Raw genomic sequence first — 26,346 nt, 5'->3', positions numbered from 1 at the left:
CGCAAAAGCAAATTTATTATAAAATACAAGTATATTAACTACAAAAACAACAAGCTAATCCGAAAGATGCCGATACAGCAACAAAATGCACGCAGTCGCCGCAACGAAAAACCACGAGCGAGCGTCTGGCTGCCGCTGTGGCTGGTGGTGGGCACTTGGGTTGCCTACAAAAACACTTTGGCACACACATACATACATATATCTACTCATGCATACATACATACACACGCACATATTTGCTGTTGGTATTTTCTGATTAATGTGCACATGCTGTGTTTGTTGCTGTTCTTATTTTATTGCCTTTGCTTTTGCCGTCAACAATACACAGCGGCAGTGGCGTCGGCAGCACCAACAGCAGCAGCAGCAACTTCTTCAACAGCCAGCGATTGTCTTCAATCGTGTTTATGCTGCCAACGGCTCTGGACGCAATTGCAAACGTAGTACGTGTCGATTGAATACCCGTGTTGAGAAAATTTCAAGTAAAATAAAAGCAAAAACAAATATTTTGAAAAATTTATTAAAAAACGAAAGAAGTGCACTTTTCTTTAAAACGCATATTTGTGTGGTAAATTTATTTTACATATTTAAAATATTGCGAAATTCGTGTGTTTGGAAAGTCAATTTCCTTTTGCAGCAACAACAAAAACAAACAAGAACGCCCATATAACTAGACCGCCCACACAATAAATTGCGACGAATTTTTAGCAAGCGAAACAGCGCAAATCAAAGCGAGACATATTTTTGCATTTTTGTGAAATTTTAACTGCAGCCGCAACAACAAAAACAACAACAAGATGTTCAGCTCATTCACAGGTAATGTGCGAATAGTTAAATGAATAATATATATATTTTTTTGTAAAAATATTTTTAAATTAAGGCAGTTAAGGCGTAACATTCGTTGAAATTGCAAAGTGAGGCTACTTTGTTTTTTTTTGTTCTAATAGTTAGTAAAAATATAAATCAAAGTGCATGCTTTAAAGTGTTTTACGATATTTTTTGTTGAAATTGGGCATTTTTGCAATGAAATGAAATTGAGAGGAATTAATCAAAAAACAAAAATTTCAGCAAAAAAAAAAATTAATACAAAATATTCATGTGTGTATTAAGAAAAATTATTAATTATAATATTTGTAGAAAAAGTTAAATATATTATATATATATATTATAATATCCTATATATAAAAAAGTATATAATATAATAAAATTCACTTACCAAATAAATTGTGAAATGCATTAAAAAAAAATTATAATATTATACAAATTTTTTGGTAAAATAAAATTGAAATTAATTAGAATAAAAAAAAAAAAATTAAAATAAAAAAGAAAATTAAAATTTTTATAAATGTGAACTTGTTTCAATAATAGTAAACAATTTAAATTAAATATATGTATGAAAAATATATAATAATAAAAATATTAGAAAATAATAATCATAACAGCCATAATAATATTTTTATTTCTAATAATTAGTATACTAAATAAAATAATATTTTCCAAATAAATGTTGGCACTTAAAACACACAACTAAAAATATTATATGGCTTTCAGCGAATTTAAATTATTTATTATCTTGTCTTATGTTTAATAGTGTAAAAGTTAAAAAATAAAACAAACAAAAATTTAATAATAATAAATATGTAAATAACAAATTATATAATATGTATAGTTATCATAATAACTATCCGAAAAAATAATATGAGTTACAATAAGAAACTAATTTTTTTTGAAATAATAAGAAAACAAATATTTAAAAAATTAAGTTAAGTTTATTAAAAGCAACTACGAACACATACACTTTTATAAATCAATATTAAATTTCACAATTTAAAAAATTTGTTTTCTTCTCAACTAAAATAAAAAAAATATAAAATATATTAAAAATTTATTTTTTTATTTTGAGTAACGATAAATTTAACTTAATAATAATACAATTTATAAAAATTTATATGAACCATTTTTGAAAAATAATAAACATTAATTTTGATAAATAATATATAAAATATTTTTGAAATTGAAAGATAAATTACTATGTTAATAAATTAACATAAATAATTTTTTTTAACAATAACAAAATTTATATTTTAATGTGCTAAAATTAAAAAAATGTATTTTTATTATTCTATTCTAATATCAAATGTTATAATAAAAATTTTTTTGTTTACCTTGAAAGTATAAAAAAAAATATTTTAAAAGCAATTTTGCGTACTAGTTACTTTATTTTTGAATAAAAAAAGTTTATAATATATTTAATTGAAAATATTATTCAATTTATTTTAAATAAATGGAATAGAAGGAAAATTTGGAAAAAAATGTTTTTTTTGTTTTTTTTTTTTAAATAATTTTTTTATAATAAATATTATATAATATAATAAAAATAAGTATTATATGAAATAATAAATGTTTTAAAAAATTATTTAAAACAATAAATATTTATTTAAAAAAATGTCAAATTTTTTTTAAATACATATTTCTGCTAAAGTATAAACAAAAACTGTAATTATTTTAAGAACCAGTTAAACCATTTTTTTCTATATATTAAAAAATATTTTTTTTATGTATAAAAAAAGTTTCGCATACGTAATTAATTCTAAATAAATATTTTATTAGGAGTATAATTTTTAATTATAGTAATTTTCATGCATTTTAATATTTTTTTGTATTGAAAATATATTCAGTTGTTTTCACACGAATAATTAGGTCTCCCAATTCTATAAACAGCAAGAATTTGTTTGCACAAATTGAGTTTAAAAACACATTGCTTATTATTTATGGATATACATACAAGCACCTACACCTTACATACATACTTACATTTTAATATACATACATACATACAAATGTATATACAATGTATGCACGCATATTACGAAATGCATTAGTCATCGAACACAGGCATTGGCCAACAGCAACATCACCATCATCACCTGCAACATCTCACACATGCCAGTATAACATATCCATTTCAACAACAATAACAACATCAACAATTTTGCCCAACCGTGTTGATTTGGACTTTTACTAATATAAACAAATCAGACAAGGCGTGCACACACACACAAACATTGAGAGAGAAATATGCAATTATATGGACGCAGTAGCAACATACAACAAGAAACATGTTGCCAACCAGGCGCGGTCAATTTGTATTTGACACATTAATACAGGCACACCACACACCGACAAAAAAGTGGAAGGGTGGCCGGTGTGGGAGAGTTGTTGGCGAAAGGCTAATTGATGGCCAAAGAAAGCGTGTGTAGCAAAACTTGAAAAAAATATTAGAAAAAATTTTGTTTTGTGTGTGTGTGTATGCTGCACCTCACCAGGCTGCATTTAATCCTTGTTATGTGGCGCATTGCACATTTTTCTTGCACTTTACAATTTTTTTGCCACACTTTCATTTTTGTTGTTTTTTGTGGGGTTTTCTTCTTTTACGTTGAGTTGTTGTTGTTATTTTCCGCAATTCGCTACTTTTGCGACTCAATGCTGTTTGTTTTTGTTGTTTGTTTTTTGTTGTTTTTGTACGTTCCACTTTATTTGCCCGCTTCAAGGATGCGCCATCAGCCAACACTTTCATTGGCACTCACACACACACTCTCACAACTCCTCTTTCACTCGCCTTCGTGACATGGAGTTGATTTCACTTCGCCGGAGACGACGTGCTTCGCTCATATTCTTTATTGTATTATGTCATCATTGGTAGCAAACTGCTTAGTAACAACAACAACAAATATACAGATATATAGTATATAATGGTACTTTATAGCTATATATGTATATATGTATGTGTATGAGTGTGGAATTAGCTGCCGTTTAACCCTGCCCCCTCCTAGCTGGCGAATAGAGCGGTAGCAATATTATTTTGCCTACTTCCGTTGCTGTGGTTGTTGTTTGCTGGTATGTTGTTTGTTTGTGTGTTATATTATATTGTATGACTTCATTGGTTTACGGTGTTACAACAATAACAAAAACGTAGAAAAAATTTAGTATAAAGTAAATGGAAATATAAAGTTAATATGCTAACAAGCTATAAAACGAGAATGTTCAATGAGATCCGCAGTTCGTATGAGTAATAAATGGTGTAAGACAGTTTGAGAAAAAAATCAACAACAACAAAAATAATATGATAATCGCAATAAAAGCGATTATGACGGCATTGATACTTCTCATTTCTATAAATTCTTTTTTTTAATAAAAAAAAGTATTATTGTTGCTGTTGAATGTTGTGAAAAAGCCGTGAAAAAAATTTGGAACAACAACTACATAATAAAAACTGAAATAAATCTCAATTTTATGAACGCTTATTTTCTAATAAAAAATTTTTTTTTTGTTAATGTTGTTGTTGTTCATTGCTACAAGAAAGTTGGAAAAAAATGTAAAACACAACAACAAAATAAAAAGGGTATACATAAATCGAATTTTAACGAATTCTGCTTTTTAATAAAAGTAAATATTTAGTTGTGGTTGTTGTTGAATGGCGTAAGGCAGTTCACACAAATCTTATTTTTATGTATTCTTATTTGTTTATAAAAATATTTATATTGCTGTTGCTGAATATCACTTTGAAAAGATTTTAAAAAACAACACCAAAAATATATATGTTTAAATCTTATTTTTATGAATTCATAGTTCTTATATAATAATATTTTGCTGTTGTTGTTAGAAGCTATAAAACAGTACAAGAAAATATTTTAAACAACAACAACAACAATAAATCGAATTTAAAAGAATTCTAACTTTGTAAGACAGCTGTGGGGACAATGTAAAACAACAACAAAATACAAATAAACGTAGATGACGGCACATTCGAAATATTCGAGAACTATTACTTTTAAAATTTAGAAAAAAGGTATTGTTGTTGTTGTTGAATGTGAATAGTGAATTTGTAATTGATATTTTTGTAATGTGATATTGAATAGTGTAAGACAGTTTTAAGAAAAATTCAAGACTCTACAACAAAAGAAAGTGCAAAGTAGCTAATTTTGGTTTCAAAATTTTTGGTTTTCAAAGAATAAAAATATATTTGCTGTTGTTGCTGTTGTAAATAAGAGTCTTGAAGAGAGTCTAGGAATACTAAAATTCCTTGTTATTTAGTATAATAGTTTCGTAAGGATGTTAGTTGTTCGTAAGAACTCGCTTAGGGAAGACTAAGGCCAATTGTTACTACTCGCAAGTCTTTTTTTTTGCTCACATTTCACAATCTCTCATAGTCTGGTTCCAGTTTTTTACATCGAGTGTCTAAACTGACTGTCCGAGGTTGCATTACCATAAATTCGAAGAGCTTTGAATTTTCTTATTTGAATATTAGAATCTTTTGACTTCATGTTGATAAGGCTAAAGGGATTGCCCAAATATATCTCCTAGAAAAGCGCCGGCATTCATTGTCTGTTTACTTCAGCATTATTGGCTGTAAACTTATATAACATACATGTATATTATATATAAATCCTATGATATGTCATCTCTATGCAGTCTTTATTACCCCTCCAAAAAAGTATTTTGTTTTTTGTTTTGTAAGGAGTGAGGAGGTTCATACAACAAAAACTAACTTTAGCATTTTAAAAATCTATATTTTCTGGAGGATATAAAACATGGGCATGGATTTTGAAACTTTAATAGAAATACGTTTTTCATATAATAATGGGCCAATTTCCAACGAAAGTTCGTTATAATATCTCTGTTCAGACTCCAGCTATAATACTTCCACACGTAGTGAGTTAGATACAGGGTTGTATGCACCCTACTCTGTGGTTTTGAACAATATTAATTTTTATCTACTCTTCTCTCGTTAATATAAGTATCTTATTCTCTAGCTTTCGGAACGCCGTTAGTCGAACAATTCCATACTCTTGTGTAATAAATTACGCTGTGGTATCATGACAGTGCCGGCTTATTGTCACAATTCAATTTAATCGCATTAAAAATACAACTCGTGTGCTCTTTCGCCAGCGAGTGGCCACGTTCTCAATTGAGTGATGTTAGAATTAATAATAATTATTTAATTTTGTCATCAACAGCGATGCGGCGACCACAAACAGTGCCTTCGGTGCATGTGACCCTAGTTGGTAGACGGTATTATTGCATGGAATATAAATATCTATGGCTGTATGTATTTAAGCATGTCGGTAGTATGTGTGTGTATGTATGTATCTGTGTGCATGTGCTCATGTCTGCCTGTGGTTTTTAAATTGCTATTCAATTGCTTTTTATGGATCTTGTGTTAGAAAGCGCAAGATGAAAACCTTTTTTTTTAGTAGCTAAGTGTATGTTTATGTACAAAAAACACTCGCACACATACATATATGTACATATACAGTACAATGCCGATTGCCACACCCGCAGGCACTTAATGCGCATTAATGACGCTTTGAAAGCAATTTTTCAATTTTTAAATGCATTTCAAAATTTTATTTCATCCAAGTGTTCTTGTACGTGTAGTTCTTTTAAGCTTAGATATGTAAAGGAATTTAAAGGCACGAGTAAATGTAGTGCGCGAGATTAGTAGATCTTTAAAATAATTGCTAAAGAAACAAAGAACAAATTTACACCAAAATTCTAGTAAATATATGCTGGGTTTTGTTTTATGTACAACAATTCTTCGCCTTCAGAATTTTTGAATTTTTTTGCTCTCTCTCTTGTGTGAATTTTTACTTTTCCTTTTGTTCTCACTTTAAAAAGACGTTATGAATATTTTTCCTCTCACTTTTATGATTACCTTTGGTAGTATTTCATTGCCAGTTGATAATCTCCTCCACCAAGTAAAATATTTTTTCCATTTAAAATTTCAAAATATTATTTTAACGCAGTTGGGTCTCTTTCAGCACCATTTTCAGAGTTCATAAAAATTTTACTTTTTTTGACACAATGTAGCATGTCGTTAAAGGTATGCAATCTAACCTAAAAAAATTACCGGCTATAATTTGGCTATTAATAAAACTGTAAAATGCTGTTTTGTTCGAGAGAAAACAGAGTGAGAGAGAGAGAGTCTTTAAACAGCTGAGGCAGAGTTTTGACAAATAGAAGATGAAAAAGTCTTCTCATATGAAGTTCAGGTTATACAATACCATATTTATATAATATTCGCATTACTCTCTGTCTAATAAAATTAGTATTTGTCGTTTCTTCACTAACTGTAATAGGAAAATTCTTTCTAACAAGAGCTAGCAATTTCAAAAGAAACATCTTTTTAGAAGTTTTTTTTTAGTGAATCGACTATTGGCGATCAGTTAGTTAGCACACAAATATATCTGACTTAATAGTTTATATTTTACCTTTAAGCCTGTTTGATCTTCAGTTGCTCTCTTTTTGAGTTTTCTTCTATACCCTGTCTAATTGGTCCAGTTCCTTGCTGTTAGTGCCTTAGCGGTTCTGTGAAAATATTTGTTAATCCTAGAATACTTACTTACTGAGTACTTATGTAAGAAAATATTTACAAATATTTGAACAGAATCTTATTAAGTTACAAACTGCGATCAAATAAATTGTGAATTTAGCCGTGTTTCACGCCACATTTTTAGCGCAGTTCATAACCTACTCGGACGACGAATTAGATAAGAAAAGGTTTAGAGAAATATATGAGTCAATTTTAAAACGTATAATGTAGGATTATATGAATTATATAAAAGAAAACTATATATGCAGTAACTAGTTGTTCACATAAACTAATATTTTGATATTTTTCGCTAAAAAGTCAATATTAAAAGTAACAGCATTTTCCCAACAAGTTTTCAAGTTTTACGCTACACCCAAGCAATAAAATCACTGAGGAATATAAATGATACGTGTATTTATAGATAAGTACACATATTTATAAATATTTATTGTAAGTATATATATATATATATAAATTTCAAGGTTTGCGCGTGCTTAGCAACGTATGATCTTTGCACTGTTTGCGTATGAGGGCTCGTGTGTTGGTTTTGAAAATGAGTGTAAGGCCAAAATATTTAAAATATTGTTTCATATTTCGAGCAATTTGGAATATGGTCCAAGTGTGGAGACTCGCATATGGAAATCACAAAATTGTAAAATTTTAATGAAATTTTAGATGTGTTTTTAAAATGTATGCTTGTGTGTGGAAAATGTATAAAGTAAAGCAATAATTTTTATATGAACAACTTTTTGAAAAAAAATTTGTCCTAAACACGAGTTAAAAAGTAAAATATGTATTTAAAATTTAATTTTTTTTCATACAATTTTCATATCTATTGAGATTGCATAAAATACAGCGAAAATAAAATTTCAAAGCTAAAATTATCAAAAAATAAAGTATCTATTTAATATGTATAATTTTTTAAACAAAAAATTATTAGCAATAATATTTAATTATTTGTTGGGTTTGAGTAAAAGAGAACAGAAAAAAATATGTGAAAGTTAACAAAAATTATATTTTTAAAGAAATATTTGTATATCACATTTTTTTCTTTAAATTGCTTGCCAATTTTATTACAGAAAATAAAATTAATTTTTGCTGTTATAAATTCCGCACACGCATCCATTTGTAGAAAATTCATTTTGCGCACAAATAATTAGCACGCGTTATTGTTTTAGCATATTTTTGTTTTTGTAATTGTTCATCCACAATTGTTTTGCTAAATTCCAACATGCATGCTCGAAAATGTTTGTATGTATTTATGTGTAAGTGAAATTAGAAATTAAAAATATCAAAAGCGTTTTGGAAAAATTTTAAAATTTTTAGCAGAAAATGGAAAAAGTGAAAATGCTCAGCATAATAACTTCCAAGCTCACCAGCAAAAATTACATTTGCAGTTTTTTATAAATTTACGTATATGTGTAATATAATGTCTAGGGCGTGGCATTTCTGCTTGTGAAATTGAAATCAAAAAATTGGAAATTATGAAACAATTGTATGTAAATTGAATGTGGCTCGTGGCTGCGGTGTGAGAAATATCAATTTATTTATGTTTGTTTATTGTGCCTATATATATGTATATATAAATATATATGCTGTAAGCGCTTCTGTATGTAAAACTGTTTTTTCTATGAGTGGGTTTTGCATTCCATGAATTTTTATAATTAATTTACAACTTGTTGAGTGAGGAAAATGTTTTACTATATTTTTTAAAAGCTTAAAAATATATTTTTCTATAAAAAAACTTAAAATAAAAATAAAAAGTAAATGAACAAAAAAAAACTAGTTCAATTACAACACCATTTTATTTATTTCCATTTAAAAATAAAATTTTCTATGAAAAGATAATTACTAAATTAAAAAAAAAAAAAAAATTAAACAAAAAAAAACATATAATAATTATATTCCAAAAAATTTTTCTAGTTTTTTAAATGATTAAAATAAAATTATCTATAAAGAAAATACTTAAAAATGAAAATGAAAATACTAAAAAATGAAAATGAAAAAACAAATAAAAATAAAAAAATTTTATATTATACAAATATTTTTTTTTTGTACAGAAGTAGTAAAAATAAAATATCAACATTATATTTTACCTAACAGATTAAAAAAATTTATAAACTCAAATAATAAATTAGTTTTTTAGTGTATATATATTTATATATTAAATAAATAAATTCAATCAACAAAGAGACTTTTTTATATTTTATATCGTCATTTTCTTAAGCAAATAATATATCAAGTAAACAAATTTACAAAAAAATGTAACTAAAAATGTAAATAAATCATAAGAACAATGTGTGAAGTTATCAAAAATACTAAGAAAACAATCATATCATTAAAATTAAAAAATAAAAAATATCTACAAATCAATTGTATAAAAAAATCAATAATCAACCAATATACCCATACAATTTAAATTTAAAACTAAATTAAAAATTATATAATTGCTATTTTTTAATTTTTTATTTTTTATATACATTTTTTTTAATTGTAAAAAAATCATTATCAATATACCTTTACAAATTAAAAATGCAAAATAAATTAAAAATTACAATATATAATTTTTATTTTTTAATTTGTAATTTTGCATATACTTTTTTTTTTTTAATTTTATAAAAAACCATTACCATAATATCGATGCAAATTAAAATTCAAAATAAATTGAAAAACACAATTTTTTTTATATTTCGATTTTTTATTTGTAATGCCTTGTAAATATATTAAAAAAAAGTAAGAATAATTTTCATATTGAAGGCAATTGAATATATATTATATTAACACTATAAAAAAAAATATTTCCATTACCCAAAAACTAAAAAAATAACAAAATTTGAAATTAATAATGTAAGTAACAAAATTATTAAAATCTGTTAATTTAATAAAGTAATGTTTTATAACAAAAAAAAAAAAAAATGATAAAAACTATTATTAAATAAATATATAATCAATTAAATAAATTAATAATAAATAATAATTAATTAATAAATAAATAAATAAATTAAAAATTAAGTAAATAAATAAATGCATAAGTAAACAACAGTTATAAAGATATTATATAATAATTTTTAATATGTTTTGTTATAATAATAATCTTCATAAGGATAGTACTTATTTTTATTATCAGCGCTAATTAAATGTTCACTAAATATATGAAAATAGTTGTTTATAAAATAATAAAAAATAATTATAATTTTGTGTTTCATGTAGAAAATACTTTTTAGCTAATAAGAAAATATGAAAGCAATTTTTTGATTTAAAAATTTTTTTAATTCAAAAAATTTTTTATTGAATTGTATGTTATATCATTAATTTTTAATTTCCTTAAATATTTAACCATTTATTACATTCAAACAACTTTATAAAATATGTATATACCACATACAATACACGTATACGCTGTTCTTTAATAGAATAAAATACAAAAAGAAATGTAGTGAAATCAAAGAAAAAAAAGAAGAAAATTCACTGTCATAAAAACACGCTCATAAAACGTACACTGCCCTCCACAAGTAAACGTACAACGCACAAACTGCACGTACAGAGCTAAGCCACGTATCAGTTCATAGATACGCTATAATAGCTTAAGTGCTGAAACATTTCTTAACACGTCACTACACACGCAGTGCATCATAAAAATTTTGATATTCTAGTTTTATATTTTAAAATTATATTATACTGCCATTTTACACCAACATACTCCTTTATAGAACCACAACCGTTCGTCAGTCGCAAAAATCGTCGCAAAAAAAAAGAACCATCAAAAATCTCAAGCCCAAACTACTTACACTTTAAACGTTTTCCATATTTTTATTAATGATATATCGCTCATTGCCATAAATTTTATAGCTTAAAATTATAGCAAGATTTTTTGAAAGAATTTAAGCGTATAAGATATAATTAAGATTTTAGTAGTTTATGATATAATGCATCAAGTTGATTTCATATAAAACTATATATTTACACCTGCGGTCACTTAAATGTACCTAGAAAAATATTATAGGAAATGCTTCAAATTAACACAAAACTACCGAATTTGTTGCGATTTTCATACATCCAATTGTTGAATGAGACATTTATCTGACCACATGAGTACTCATGAATTCATAGTATTCTTCACAATTTTTAAAATCTCTTTATGCTCTCTCTTTCTTTAATATTCTCTTTCTGATATTCTCTTTCTAATAATTTCTTTCTAATAACTAAATAACATTAAATGAATTTCTTTAATTTTTCGCTGCTGAAATGTTTCAAACACGCAGACAGCTCGAAATGTAAGTACCCTTTATAACACACTTTCTTCAACATTAATCTATCTTTGAAATCATTTTGAAAATTATACTCTCTTCACACATAACTAGTTTGTTCTAAGCATTCATGCATTTAACACGAAGAGAACACATTTGCACAGCTACATAGCTTTCATTCAGTGAAACTTTTGATTAAATTCAGCAGTTTTGGTAACTAATATTTGAAGAAGCGTGAAATTTGTGACTGAAGAAAGTAGTAGACGTACTTCTTAAAGGATCATAATATGCACAAAACATACATATGATAGTAAGAGTACTTCAGCGAACGGAGAGAGAACTTTTTGCTTAGTGTCTTAATACAAAACCTCGGTACGGATAATAGATTTCTTGAGAAGTTTTTCGCAGCTTCAGGATCGGCTATTGCTTGCTAAAGTGGGATAAATATGGTACATATATCGAACCGAATTTCAAAGAAAGTTCTGGTTAGTGTTGTGTTACTTATTTTCTAAACGACGCAGTGAGTTTTTGAGAATATATTTGCACTCGGCGATCTGTCATAACTTATCGAAGCTCTAAAGCTTTTGAAATATATTTTTCAAGTTGTTTGAAAGCTGGAGCTGAATCCGGTATTTTCTGAGTAGTTATGCCAATTCTCAAACCAACACAGTAGAGTTTGGGGAACTCTGCCCAGTCAAATCTTGGAGGTGTGCGTTTAAGCTCAAAAGCTTGTGGTAGCCGGTCAAACGTTCGGTTCGTCTACTAAATACTTGTATATGGTTTTATGGTTTAAGCAGAGAACTTTTTGTTTTAAGTTCTCTGGTTTAAGTACCTTCTTGTTGAAACTTGACTAGAAATAAGTTCTAAATACGAATCGGACAGTATGATCTTGCAGATATATATTCGTAACTATATCCGTGGACAACATTTTTAAAATTGGCGGCTTTATGTCTATCTTACGAAGCTGTAAGCTTTTAAAGCATCTGAGCCCATAAAATTTTTTTAAGTTAAAATGAACACATTTGACTTCCATGATGCTTTTATTCTTTGCATGAAAATTCTCGACTTTCTTATTGCTTGGAACGATTCTTAACACGTAAACGTGCCGCGAAAAAAAAATCCAAGTGTATATAAATAGAAAAATATTTTAAGTTGCCCATGATTTGGCGTATATAAAAAAATCTATAAAAATATACTTTAAAAGCAGTAAGAAGTTTGAAAGGCGTGATATAATATTATATTATATTATATATACTTGTATGCCATGTAAATTCGGCGTACAAAAAAAATTGCTGAAAAATTGCGGCTATAAAATCAACAATAAATCACAATGACAGCGAGTTTAAGGGTTTTACAAAAACAAAAAATTAGCTAGTTATAAATCAATTTAAAAATATGAGTGCATATGTTTAAACTCTTTCAAATGTTTATATATAAATGTATTTTTAGATACAGACATGCTGAGTAGTATAATTGGTTTTATCCCAAACATAAACCAGTTTCTCAAAATTTGTTTGGCCACCTATTAATCTAAAGGTTTATAATAAAAAAAAATCAATAATAAAGTAACTATTTGCTTAAAAATTTTAGTCAAAAACCAAATCTAGAGTCTACCCACAAGTCGCATTATCTACTTCAAGCGGCATGAGTTACGCGCTTATCACTTTCGAGTTCAAGTTTTGCTTGACTTTTTATACAAAAAAATATTTAGTTTTACTATATTCTACACATTTCAAAGAAAAAAACGTTTAAATATAGCATTATGCACTTAAAAATATTTGCAAGATTAAGACAATTTGTAGCCCTAATATATTAGATAATCATTTGTATGAGTCATTTAGAATGGGTGGTTGTAGTTGTTCAGATTGGCTGAGGTCATCGAAAATATTTACTTTAGAAATTGCGATTGTGTAGTAGAACCAAAAAAGTTAAATAAATATTTGCAGTTATAAAATATTTTGAAAGCTTATTTTGCAAAAATATAAAATAAAATTACATATTTTAATTATTAGAAATTCAATTTTATATATATATTACAGGTATATAATACTTGTAGTATAGGTTATGTTATATATGAGTGCTTTTGAAACTCTGAGTTTATGATAATTTGCTATTCGTTGCCAAATTTCGTTTGAAAAATGATATGGCATTTTCATAAACACCAATAAAAGTGGAGTTTAAGGCGAGTTAAAGAAAATTGTATAGCAAATTTGTTGCCCGTGAGTGTTGTTTATAGCTGAGTACCAAAATCTACAATAAACTCGAGTTTATAAAGCTATCAGTTAATAAAAAAATATATTACAAATTTATATAACCATTTAAACACAAGTATATGTATGAAAGTTAAAATTTTTGAATAATTATTTATCAAGTGCAGGGTTCCTTGATGAGATGAGCTCGTTAAACAACGAGTCTGAGGAGTTAAATACCTTTATTAGAAAAGTGTGACTTAAAGCCACACATAGATCTACTGGTCCTTAGTAACACGCTATGAAGGTTTAGTTTAATTTGTGATTGTTTTGATACTTCATCTAGTCTTTGAACTACGAAGCTCCTAGATAAAGATGAGTTCTAGATAAGGCTGGACTCAATCTGAAGCAAAGGAGGTGGTCCAGCATTACTCTCACTTGATACTGGACTACTACTTCCCTGCACTTTCTGCATGTCTCGTCGGTACTAATGCTCATTCGGCTTGCACCAACAACAGTTCTGCAGTTCTTTCGAGATCGTGTGAGTAAAAAACATCCCTGTATTTCTTAAGGGCTTTTGCACATTATTCCATTATCATTTCATCTTACCCTAATCCGTCTGTCAGCCCTTTCGGAAATTTCGAAAAAATTTAACGACTTACGTATTTCCTGTACTGTACAATCTTATCAGCTATTTCGTTTCCCGGAATTCCTTTGTGGCCTGGAACCTAGCACTCGTATATATGCAGCCGCTTTTCGGTAGACACTACATCTACTGCCTCCCTGCTTTTAAGTACATTCTCGGACGTATTGCGATGTGAGATTATTGCCTCAACTGTCATCTGACTTTCGATGTATACTCGTAAATTGATTATATTATATAGACTTCCGCCTGGAAGATACTGAAGTATTCCGAAAGCTTGAAAGGTCGCTTAAGAGCCAGCACCGAGCAATATATTCCAGTGCCCACTTCATAATCCATTTTAGGTCAGTGTGTGTAGATGATTTAAAACCTTCTCTTTCAAATAAAGCGTAGGATATGTGGTCTAGTTTATCCACCAACCGTCTGAAGAATTCATCTAACGCCGCGAGTCTTACAGCTGATTTTACTGTAGAGCTTTCCACTGCAATGTCAATTGATGGTAGGTTGAGTAATCTATATAGTGCAGTGGTTGGAGTGGTTCTGTGGACTAAGCGTTAGATGAAATATATTTTATTGTGGGTTACCTTATGCTAAAAAGAAAGTATATGCTCATTTATTTCTCAAAAACTACACTTTACAATAAATTTTCTTTCCTAAAATTATAACTGGTAATTTTATTAGCGATGAGATAACCGTTTGAATTTTATTTCTGAGTAGTTCCATTTTGTAGTTTTATACTTATGGTGCACGACGTCTACTTCCCCGATTTATGATTTATAGAGCGTGTTGCATAATAATTTGTGCGAATAATAATTGATCTTTGTCAAAATTTCCCTTAATCAGGCGAGAACTTTTTTATTGTCAAGTAATTAAAAAAAATTTAATAAAATTATTCAGAAGATAATTACTTACATAGAATGCTTTATCAGTTCCTTTAATATCTGAAGGGACTTGAGAATTGGCATTCTTTCTGATTCGAAAGTTAACAGTTGCTTATATATGAGTAAACCCGAAAACGCTTCATAAAAAATATATATATTATCCTGGTCATTGAACCTCACATTTTTTTATTTGGAAAAAGGAAATTTAATTAAGTAACACTTGCCAAATACTGAATTAATGTGGATTATTTACACACAAGAAAATAAATTATAGCAAATAATGAGCCAAAAATAGAGAAAGTGAAAATTATTTACTTTTTGAACCAAAAAATCGGGTGAATTAAGGTAATCTAAAGCAAATAAATGCAACTCACGCGCAACTGAGTGGAGAGGAAATAAAGAAATATAGGCAACAACACAAAACAAAGACAACAAATAAATTATCATTGAAAATATACAGTTAGTGTTGCATTCAACACAACAACAATAAAACACAAAGTGAAGAAAAATTAACAATGCCAGAGTGGCGGAAATAAAACAGAGCCAACGAATTAACAGAAAACAGAAAAAAAAATAAATAAAAATAAAAAATAAAAGGAATTGTAAATTACAACAATTAAGGCGACACAGATTTTAGATTCTCTAATTAAGCAGCCGAGAAAATTACTTAAGCAACAGTGCTTTGCAGTGCTGGGGGGCGGTGACGGATGGGCTTGAAGAATCAAGTTCGATATACGTACATAAACTAACATATGTGATGCAGCGACTTGCCACAGCGATTGAGCAGAAGATAACAAAAAGAGGCTGCGAGTTGTTGTAGTGCTGTGAAGCTACAAATAGCTGACGGTGAACTGCGAAGCGTCGCGACCGTCGTTAATAGAGGCGGCGGCTGTTGCAAGTCGCAGAGCATGTGGGTCGGCATTACTTGCCTTTTGCTTATGTTTTTTTTATTAAAAAGGGTGTGGCGGGGGTATATGTGCGCTTGTGAGTGACATGTAAAAATTGGGCACACAAGCAAAGCGGACAGGCAAAGTTAATACTACAATGGAGGTGGCGCGAGTTCAATGAACTCAATGCAATTCGAAAATGAAAATACGACACGGAAGGCGAATCGATGGAATAAGCGGCAATTCAAAAATACAAATTTTATCAAATTAACTGCTTAAAAAGACCAATCTTAAAGTATTTCAGTTACAAATAATGTTCAATAATATTTTCTGCTGAACAATAATTTTAAATTCTCGATAAATTCACGAGTTTAACGATTGTTTGTATTCTTAAAGCAACTAGAAGAAGCTCTTTCCTTATAAGAACTTTAAGACGGTATTAGAATAGCGCATTAATATGCGCCCTAAACTCGTGTTTAGGATTTTGTGTTTACAAACAGCTGTTTAGTATTTCCAATGTAGTGTTTAAGAAATGCATTTAACATATGAAATAGAATAAAATGTCAAAAGGTTGTTGCTAAAAGGCGAGTTAAATGATTTTTTTTGTTAAACTCCGTGTTTTTGAGCGGTGTTTAATGTTAAACCTCAATTAAGGCGAGTTAAAGCAAAAGTAGCAAAAATAGTTTCGGCAGTTTTTAAGCAGTCTTTAATACTAAAGTGGCAGTTAACTGGCGTTTATGGTTTATTTTTAGTGCATTCAGCATAAATAATAGAGTAAAGCACCGAAATAGTGGTGTTGAAGGAGAGTTAAATTTTTTTTTTTTCAAATGCCATGCTTTTGAGCAGTGTATAATGTTAAACACCAAATATACTGATATACTCGAGTGTATATAAGTGATTTAGCAAATGGCTTAGCTTATAATTTTTAATAAATATTTATATAAACCTTTTTAGATCTCCATTTATGCCTGCGAACACTCTTCAAAATACTCAAACTCTCATTCTTGGGTCACCGCTTCTCTACAAGTTAGCAACCAACACACTTATATTTCATATCTGGAAATTATGAAAATATTTTATATGCATAATTTTGTATGTATGTATATTTGCTCAAAGATGCTTATTCATCCAAAAAATATTTTGTATTTCCTTTGAATTTTAGGTGTGGCTGCCAATTGAATGGAATGTGATTAATAATTAGAAGCAATAAAAGCAAAAAATAAATGAATAATAAATTTCTTTGCCGCAAAGCAATGCAGCTGCTCTGCATTTTTCTTGCATTCCTCTAGATGTTTGTTTATAGACGAAAATTATTTATGGGTAAACTTTGTAAAGAAAGTACCATGGAAATATTATAGCAACATCATGCCCAAAAATGTGGCATACGAATCAATAGTAAAAGTTAATTATTTACCGGATGTACTTCGATATAGCATATGAATTTCCTGTTTATGCAAGCAATCATACTTGAAAATATTTAAATGATGAAAAACTGTTTTATGCATTTAAGCGCATGCTTTTGTTGTACATATGCATATATTTACATACATATAAGATATAACCCATAAATTGAATATACATTTTTTCTGAATATTAAAGAGAATATACTCAAATAGAACACTTTAGGAAGGCTTTTTGCTTAGTTTCCAACATAACTCGAGCAACCAGAAAGTCTTAAATGCACTCTTGGAGAGTTATCTTCGATTCCTGACTGATATATTATATTATATGAGGGACCATTAAGAACATAGTAAAGTAGTAGTTTTAGGATTTCAGTTAGAGAGAATGTGGATACTCTCTTCTAAATATTAAGTAGCAAAACGAGTACGAAAAAAAAAATTAAATTTTGTCAATTACTAGTTTTTGTTCGAAGATTTTCTAGAGAGATTCTTTTTTTAGACTTTATCAACGAAGAAGACCAGAATTACTGCAGCAGTAGAGGGCATTTTATTAGCGGTGAATTGAATGTGACCTACACATATTTTTATAATGAATAAATATGTGGCATCATCAAATTGCTGTATTTTTCTTCTTCAAATTCTTTTTGAGATATCAATTTGGTTGTTATACTCACATACATACCTACTTTTGTATGAAGTAATCATAATCGGTACGAGCAATTCGTATTTTTTTTAATCGACCGCAATCACTCGGCCACAAAGTGTAAGCTGATGAATGGGCGCCTTTGTACATTTATGCACTGTTTGTCAACGCGCTGACTTCATTTAAGTCATTTCGCACAAATGATTGCAATGATATTAATCTGACGTGCATATGACGGTTAAAAATTTTAAATATAAAAAATTAAACAAAGCAATAAAGCAATAAAGCGTTTTAATTTCGTTGGTTGTAAATAAAAATATTTTTTTCTGGGTACTAATTTTCAGCAAATTATGTTTTTATATTTTCATGTTAATGAAATTGTTTTGTGAATAGTTTTGCGGTTGTGTATTGGATTAAATAATAAATTTCTTAAATATTACTACTTTATTTTCTGGTGAGTTCTTTTACCTGCATTTCCGTGACCACACTTTAAATGCTACGGCTTGCCTTAATAATTTGCTGCGACTCGATTTAATATTTTTGTAAAGAAATATTTTGCAAAATTTTGATTTTTGAAAAAGATGTCAGACCTAAAATCTTACGGGTACCGAATTATTTCGGAAATATTGCTTCGAAATATCGCGAAACTGGAAGCTCTCTTGTGTGAGCTTTATTTTCTGAGTTTAAGCATGAACTTTTAATATTAGCGAATTTATATAGGATAACTACCACGAACGGTACAATATATGGATCTAGTTTTTGGTAGTCATCGATCTAATATCAACTGATTTCTTCGATCCATTTCTCGAGCTCTTTAATTTATGCTAGCTTGTTTTTCCGAGATCGTATTATAATTAAGAAAATCAGAATATATATTGTATTTTGAGCTCTCTTCTTGAAGGCAAAACTCATTTATGCACGATTATTTTCTGATGCAAAAAAGAATAGAAAAATAATTCGAGCTTCCATCTAGTTAGATTCAAATAAAAGATCTTTCGATAATCTCTTTCATACTTTTGGGGCCGCCACAAAATGTTTACTCGCCCAACCAGCACTCGGCTCAGGTTTTCGATTACAAGGATTAACCATTAATTTTAAATCTTTTTTAATAAGAAGGTCATCGAAAGCGCTACATAAAAATAGCCGTTCAGCCAACAAACGGCAAGTCTTTAAGGTTTCTTTAAAATAATTAAACACTAACAAATCACTTAAATCAAACAATTTAGCTTCATATAAAGACAAATTGTCAAAAATTAGTTCAAGCGCCACCTCTGCCAATGCCTCTCCAATACTTTCAAAATGTTTGTTAAATCGAAACGTCTTTTAAAATACGCTTTTTACAAAAGTTGATTAGATTTTCTTAAATATGTGCCACTCTCCATTCGCTCACAAATTACAGGGTGCACGGAGAGGCATGAATCTTTCGCGATACTTGTTGAATTTGCGTGAACATTCAATTTGAGGCAGTGCTCTGTAGATTCCACCTCCAATGACTTTTTTGGTCCATACCGTACTGGCAAACCGTTACTAATATACCAAAACGCATTAGGAATACCCAGATCCGTAGCGCCAAACCAATACTCTTGAAGCATGCTATTACGTAGGCAATGCCGTGTGATCAACACCATTTTTTCGTGCTCATCCAGAGTAGCTAAAGTGAGATCATTTAGTAAGCAATAGCGCAAGCCCGTAAACCAGTTCATCTAAATAATTAAGTGAATATGTCACTACTATGGTGTAAAACTTGGCTAAACGTCAGGTGTCAGGTCAACTCACCGATTTTTTGGGTATGTGAAAACAACTGCCACGAAAGGGTATAAAATAACGCGCTTCACCTTGAGCGCGCCCACAGCTTCTGCCCAACAATTGGTGATCTGCAAAAAGTTTATTACTTTATTAAGCTTGAATATTTTTGATCTTATTCGCTTACCTATGGGAACGGATAGCAGTAATAACGGCAAAAGTATTAGGCAGCAGATAAGATGTTTAAACTTCAAACGTGCGGACATGGCTGCCGTAAGATGTTTTGAAAAGATTTGAGCTTAGAGCTAATTGCAAATAAGGCATGTCAAATTTGTGTTACAAATTACTTTAGTAACGTTAATATGTTCTACATTTATGTACTTACTTACTTACCTAATTCCATCGCAAATGGATTGACTCACATTGAACACATTTTTGTGGATCTTTTCGCTTGACTAACCGGGCGTTCAACACTGCTTAAAGAAGGCCTGTCCTCGCTATCCATGGCATTAAGTCACTTTGTGGTAAGACTATTATGGGTGACAGGTCACAAAGGAATCGCAGGTAACCCTAAAGCGTTTGGGTTGGCAAGAAAAGGCTGTCGCGCTATCAGTGGATTGGGAACGAGTCGATTCTCTGTGCGTTCTACTACTGTATAGTTCTCTAACTTGAGGAATAGTCATTGAACCTAGAATTTGTCTCAATCTCTGATTTATTTTGAAAGAAGTATGTGGAGGTGCTACAATAAACTTTTATAGATAATTGCCAGCGAAAGGTTTTAAACGAGATTTGGTTTTCCTGCGTATTTTTTCTGTCGCTAAAGTGCAAATTTCCGCTTCGGAAAGATCGTAATATGGCGATTGAGCCATCCCAAACCAAAGCGACAAGCAATAACTAATTAAAAACAGTTATTTATTACATTTGACCTACTCTAACCTTCACTAAATGTCTACCTTAATACATGCACTCACACATACATTTGAAATATTATATGAGTGTAATAAATATAACTGTAATAACAATCTACCCTACAACTAATTCAATTAAAGTGGCATTAACAATTAATTACGCACACTTATACAAATAACTGAAGAAATGTATGCAATCATTGTATAAATGCCTGCTGCCTTACAAATCAATTTGAGTACCTCCACTGCCGTTGATATGCAACCGAAATTTCTTGAACTTCAACTTGGTCGTGCGCAACGAAATTGAGCAAATTGAGTGAGTGGCATTGCGGCAATTGAATGCACTTTGTGGGCATTGAGTGCAGAATTTGCTTAAATATCTCTACATATAGTTATATTTATAAGTCATAATGCCTTTATAAACTCTGTTTGTATGAGTGAGTTATTATGCGATGTGTAACGCGTGACGTTTGATGAGAGGAATTCGCTGCAGGAATGTATTGTCGACAATGACAGATGCATTCAAGTTATTTAATTAATAAGATTTTAGGAATGCCTCGTTTGTAAGCAGAATTAGACGAGTAAAATGAATGGAATCGCATTGTATTTAGTAGTTTGGAGGGTGAGTGGGGCGTATCTAATGAAAATATGATTTATAACAATTTTTAAGAGTATTCTTATATATGTTGTTGCTTTGAGAGTAAGAAGAAACTATTGACATTGTTCTCACGAAAGACTACAGAGTGCTGTTTCATCAAAGCTCACTTCCGTTTAAGCGGTATACCAATTGAATTGACTCTAAATGGCATACATTTAGTGCATTGCAGCCAAAACGGGATTCATAGCCAACTATAGAAATTATTGACAAATTTAATCGCACCCATCTAAATCTATTCACAGAGTCAAAACATTGTTGCTATTGTTCCAAGGTATACTTTTGAAGGGATGTTGTTGAGCTTACAGTCCAAGCCCGGATATACATGTGAGTAAACTTAGATCCATCCGGTCAATATACTTAATTGTCGAAAAAAATACATATTTTTGCCTGAAATCGAAGAGTTGAACCGGTGAAAATTCATCATGGTGAAAATTTCCAAAAAAAAAAGTTTTAAAATTTTTTAAAGTTTCAGAATTTTGTGGTAAAAAGCTTTATTTAAAATTTTAAAAATTTAACAATTTTTCCACTTTGTCAACACAACAGACCTCTATTATATTGGAAGAATTTCATTTGCCAATTATACAAATCAGGGTTATAGTAAATTTGCTGTATTATTTGTGTCTCTATCGGTTATCACAGAGATTTAGCCTCTTTTCGAGCACTTTCAACATTCACAGATTAAAGTGTTGTTTTTGTGCGATCTGATATACTAGATAATGCAAGAGTACTGGCTAAAGGGCGAGTCTAGAAAGTTAGGTCCTATTGGAACTGATTATAGTTTTAAAATTTGTTATAGTGTTAGTTTTCAGAACCTTAACTTACCACATTTTTACTGGGTTTTTAGACAAATATTGTAAAAGACTACAATATTTTGACTTTTTAGCGTACTTGATGACAAATCCAAAAGTGCTTAAGAATTCAAGCTTGTTTATCTGTATTATTTTATACAGATCTAACGAAGTTTTTGATACTAACTAAATTTAGAGACCTAATACACTGTAAAAATATGTAACTCCTACACATTTTAGAGACCATTTTAAATGGATTCTTATGACACGCAATTCTATCGTTTAGTATTGATTTTTTGAGTTATAATCGTAAACTCATTACATGTAAAGAGCACATGACTTATGTATGGTATATACAGTTATTTACATATTATGCAGCATGAACATTATATCCACTGAGTATTTCCCATTTGTCGTGCTTCTCTTTCACCAGTTTTCACATCAACAACCCACAATTTTCGATTAGTGTTTTAGATAGCCAAATCGACGCCTTCAATCACATTCCTTTGACAGCTGTGGTGACATCATTCACCATCCGGCTTACTGTCAAACCTTTCACACTTTTGTATTTGTTGAAATCTGCTCGGCTTTGCCAACCTTTCGGCTGTATGCCGGCTCCTTTTGTGACAATCAGACTTACGTCTTTGCTTTAACGCATTTAATCAGATGTCAGCGACTCCGTGGCGACAGCTTTCTTTATTGGTTTGGAGCTCTGAATATTACTCTTTCGTGTTTAGTGTATTCGATTTTATTTCGAGCTTTTACATGTGTTCGCACTTTATGTTTTTATTGATTATCACATTGGCTTAGTTCCAAATGAATTTCGTAATAAACTAAAAATACCAGGGAAAACACTTTCACTGAATTGTGAGCAAATAGACGGCGGAGAAATACACGATTTTATTTGGCAAGCGTTCTTCGTTTAATTTAAACACTTGAGTGTGCCGGTTTTTGATCAGTGACAGCCAAGCAACTTTTTTGGAAATAAGAAAATTTTGTTGAGCGTAGAGGCATTTTCGAGTATTTCCAAAGTTGTTTTTGCTGCAGCTTCTTCTTCTTTTTCTTGAGTTAGAGTTATTTAGGCCGAAGCTATGTAAACGAGTCTGTAATCAGATATCTAATGTTTCTCGATTGCTGTCGTCTCGATGTCGCAAATGTTTCAAGTTAGTCCATAGTTGATCCTTTAATACATTGAACTTTCATTCCAAGACAAAGAGTTGTAAGTCTACTTCTCTGAACTTAAACTGTGATTGTTTCCAACTCACAATTTTTCATAAATCTTTTAGAGATTTGTTTTATCAAAAATGATTCCCGAAAAAAAATTCACAAAAATCTTTATTAAAGACTTAAACAACAATCCTTATTTATTTAATAACAGAAAGTGTGAAGTAGAACAAATAATTGTTATAAACTCGAGTTTAAGGGTAGTATTTAAAGTGAGTGTTTTAGTTACTGAAAGTTCGGGAAAGTTTGGAAAATTTTTGTCATAAACTCGAGTTTAAGGTTAGGGTTTAACGTGAGTTAAATAATATTTTTGGCTTTTTTGCGGTTATAAATATTTTTAATGCTAAATAAGAAAATGATAAGTAAACTCGAGTTTGTTAAAAAACTCTAAAAGTTAATTTTTTATAGAAATGTGGTATTCATTGAAAATATTATATTAATTACTATAAAGAGTTATAAACCCTCCTTAGCCTAAATACAGTTATATATGTAGAATCTAAACTGGATAAACGTTAACACTTAACCTCTCTTTAGAATAGTATTATAAGATTATTGGCCAAGCGTCAAACATTGAATATATATGTTAAAGGGATCGACAGAGCTTGTTCTACAACATAGAACATTTCATAAGTATTAGCGTTCTCTCTTTATCTCTCTTTCATAAATAAGGTTTGAATACTAAGATCAAACGTATACATTAATTCACAATATTTTTCGAGAAAAATATACCGTCTCTTCTATATATTGGCTGTAGATAAGTTGTTTGATAAATTATCGGCCATACAATGTTCACACAATTTTATTTGCTGTAGAGAAGCAGCGTTAAACATTTTTTTTTGTCAAGATGAACCAGCCCACTATACAAAGGTTATAAACAGCCTGGAGAAAGAGTCATGCAGAAGAAGGTACTTTTTACGCCAACCTTATATAAAATGTAATCATCAGATGGTATGACCGCTTCAGCAAGAACACCGCGCTCAAATCAATTAGATTTCCAAGAATATTAAATTGCGCTCTTGGGTCAACCACTTGGTGCATTACGTTCGTTCAACAAGTCAATGGTCTGTTTGATAGCATTCCACCCCAGTCAAATCAATATTATAGTAATCTATGTACATTTCGTGTTTAATTTCTCTTACCACTGAATTATTTAGCGTTTACAACTAATAAATAATTAAGTTGTATGTGTGTTGCCTGCCAGCGAGCTCTAGTCGCCAAAACGATGGTTGCTTTTGCGTGCGGCTACTTGTCGGACATTTAGTATTTAATAAAATAATTGAAATGACCTCAGACAATGGCGCTAAAAGTAGGCGATATATGTACATATACTCGTACATATATGTGCTGAGTGGAAAAGAAGAAAAAGCAGCAGCTACGATTAAATGACAGCATAGACACAGCGCCATGTCGTGTGAACCACTCATTTGTCCTTGACACGCGAGCCGGTCAAAGTGTTCGAATATTTTTTTATGTAATGCTAGCCCGACTGGAAACATCTGTATTTTTTTTACACTCGCCCTTTCCCGCTCACACAAATTACTACTTTTATATGTTTTTTATAGCAATAAGAGTTTTTTGTTGTGGCCTTTTGCCTTCGGTACCTTGTCTAGCAATGTGTACTTGACTTATTGATTGGTTGTTTTTGCGATTTTTGCTTAGCTCAGGTTTCTGTGTATTCTCCTTTTCGTTGCTAATATAACTTTAATGACCACTCTGTACTGTAAAAACTACTCATTTTACATTTCCTCTGAATTTACTGCGTCTCTGCCAAAGAATGAGATTTCGTGTTCGTGTTTATTGCTCGAATTTATTTTGGACAAAAAAACCTTGTCAAGGACATGTTAGACTATGTTGTTAAGCGAAGACTAACCCTCATTATTATTACATTTGTTTCTGTTTTAATTTTTTTTTGTTCCTATACGATATGTTCACTGGTATTGGGTCAGCAGCTGTTTTTTTTTGTTTCGTTTCTGCTGATGGAATCACGTCATTAGATGATTTTGAATGGGTTGTAAAAAGTTGTTTTGTTAGTAACTTTTGCTATTGTTATTGGTGTTATTTTTGTTTGTGTTGAGTTCACCGATGTAATTCGTTATTTTATGGAAAAGTAATCGAGTTATTAGTACAAGGTATACAAATGTTATTTGCCCAACCATATTCCTCGTATACTCGTTTATATACACATACATATGTATATATGGTACATACATATATATACTATATACATGTAGTATAAGAAGAAACTAAAATTTGACGAATAATTTAAAATTTTCAAATGAAAAATGAAAAACAGCAGAAGAAAATATATCTTTTTACTGCATTAGCAACGATAGTGCCCCCTCCTCTCTGCTAGGGTTCAATCAGATATGATCCTATTTCGTGCTTGTTAGAATATATCTTTATAGTAATATCAATATTGATGTTCTAATTTTTCACGCTGAAAAGCAAAAAGGTCATAAACCACGCAATTGATAGGTTATGTAACCGATTGTTAAAACAGAAGTTAATTTTATATATGGCAATTGGTACTGGATACTTAAAATCGGTATTGAGTAAAAGTGAGGCTTGGTACAGCAGTTCTTACTACGAGTTATGCTAAGTGCTGACAATTTTTAAATAATTTCTAGTACCTTTCGAGTTTTCTTTTGAGTGATCTTAAGTATTTTCGAAACATTTAAAATTGCAAGATCTCAAAGCCTTTTTGTACTTGAGAGTACTGAGGTTTAGTACTCTAAAATTCTTTTATGTATTCAGTATAAATATTTT

General features: G+C 29.9%; 2 protein-coding genes across 4 annotated transcripts in view; one reads left to right on the top strand and one right to left on the bottom strand.

The window, feature by feature from the left end:
* The first annotated feature begins 394 nt into the window (after nucleotides 1-394).
* LOC106614488 (tol-Pal system protein TolA) overlaps nucleotides 395-26,346 on the top strand; it is a 43,637-nt gene continuing 17,685 nt past the window's right edge. Inside the window, exons 1-2 of one of the 3 annotated variants that reach the window (XM_036375228.2) lie at nucleotides 395-565; nucleotides 635-813. In XM_036375228.2, coding sequence (XP_036231121.1) covers nucleotides 795-813 — 19 coding nt within the window. In that variant the 5' untranslated portion in view covers nucleotides 395-565; nucleotides 635-794. Of the gene's footprint in view, nucleotides 814-11,570; nucleotides 11,644-26,346 lie in introns of those variants that run through there. The other 2 variants (XM_014230271.3, XM_070107799.1) reach the window with 2 other exon arrangements.
* On the bottom strand, nucleotides 19,348-20,313 carry LOC106614429 (uncharacterized). The gene is made up of 3 exons (XM_014230178.3): nucleotides 20,190-20,313; nucleotides 20,036-20,133; nucleotides 19,348-19,962 (listed from the first exon to the last, which is right to left on the bottom strand). Exons 1-3 carry the CDS (start codon nucleotides 20,266-20,268, stop codon nucleotides 19,597-19,599), a joined length of 543 nt encoding a protein of 180 aa, XP_014085653.1. The 5' UTR covers nucleotides 20,269-20,313; the 3' UTR covers nucleotides 19,348-19,596.

This window comes from Bactrocera oleae, chromosome 4 (assembly GCF_042242935.1).
Source record: "Bactrocera oleae isolate idBacOlea1 chromosome 4, idBacOlea1, whole genome shotgun sequence".
In the NCBI taxonomy this organism is placed as follows: Eukaryota; Metazoa; Arthropoda; class Insecta; order Diptera; family Tephritidae; genus Bactrocera; species Bactrocera oleae.
The sequence above is the reverse complement of the archived record's forward strand: the minus strand, read 5'-3'. Positions and strand labels throughout refer to the sequence as shown.

Excerpts from the sequence above, each read along its gene's own strand:
- LOC106614429 (XM_014230178.3), bottom strand. The coding sequence starts at position 20,268 with ATGTCCGCACGTTTGAAGTTTAAACATCTTATCTGCTGCCTAATACTT. Across the intron at positions 20,134-20,189 it reads ACTGCTATCCGTTCCCATAG|ATCACCAATTGTTGGGCAGA; the intron begins GTAAGCGAATAA and ends AACTTTTTGCAG. Across the intron at positions 19,963-20,035 it reads TTCACATACCCAAAAAATCG|ATGAACTGGTTTACGGGCTT; the intron begins GTGAGTTGACCT and ends TTAATTATTTAG.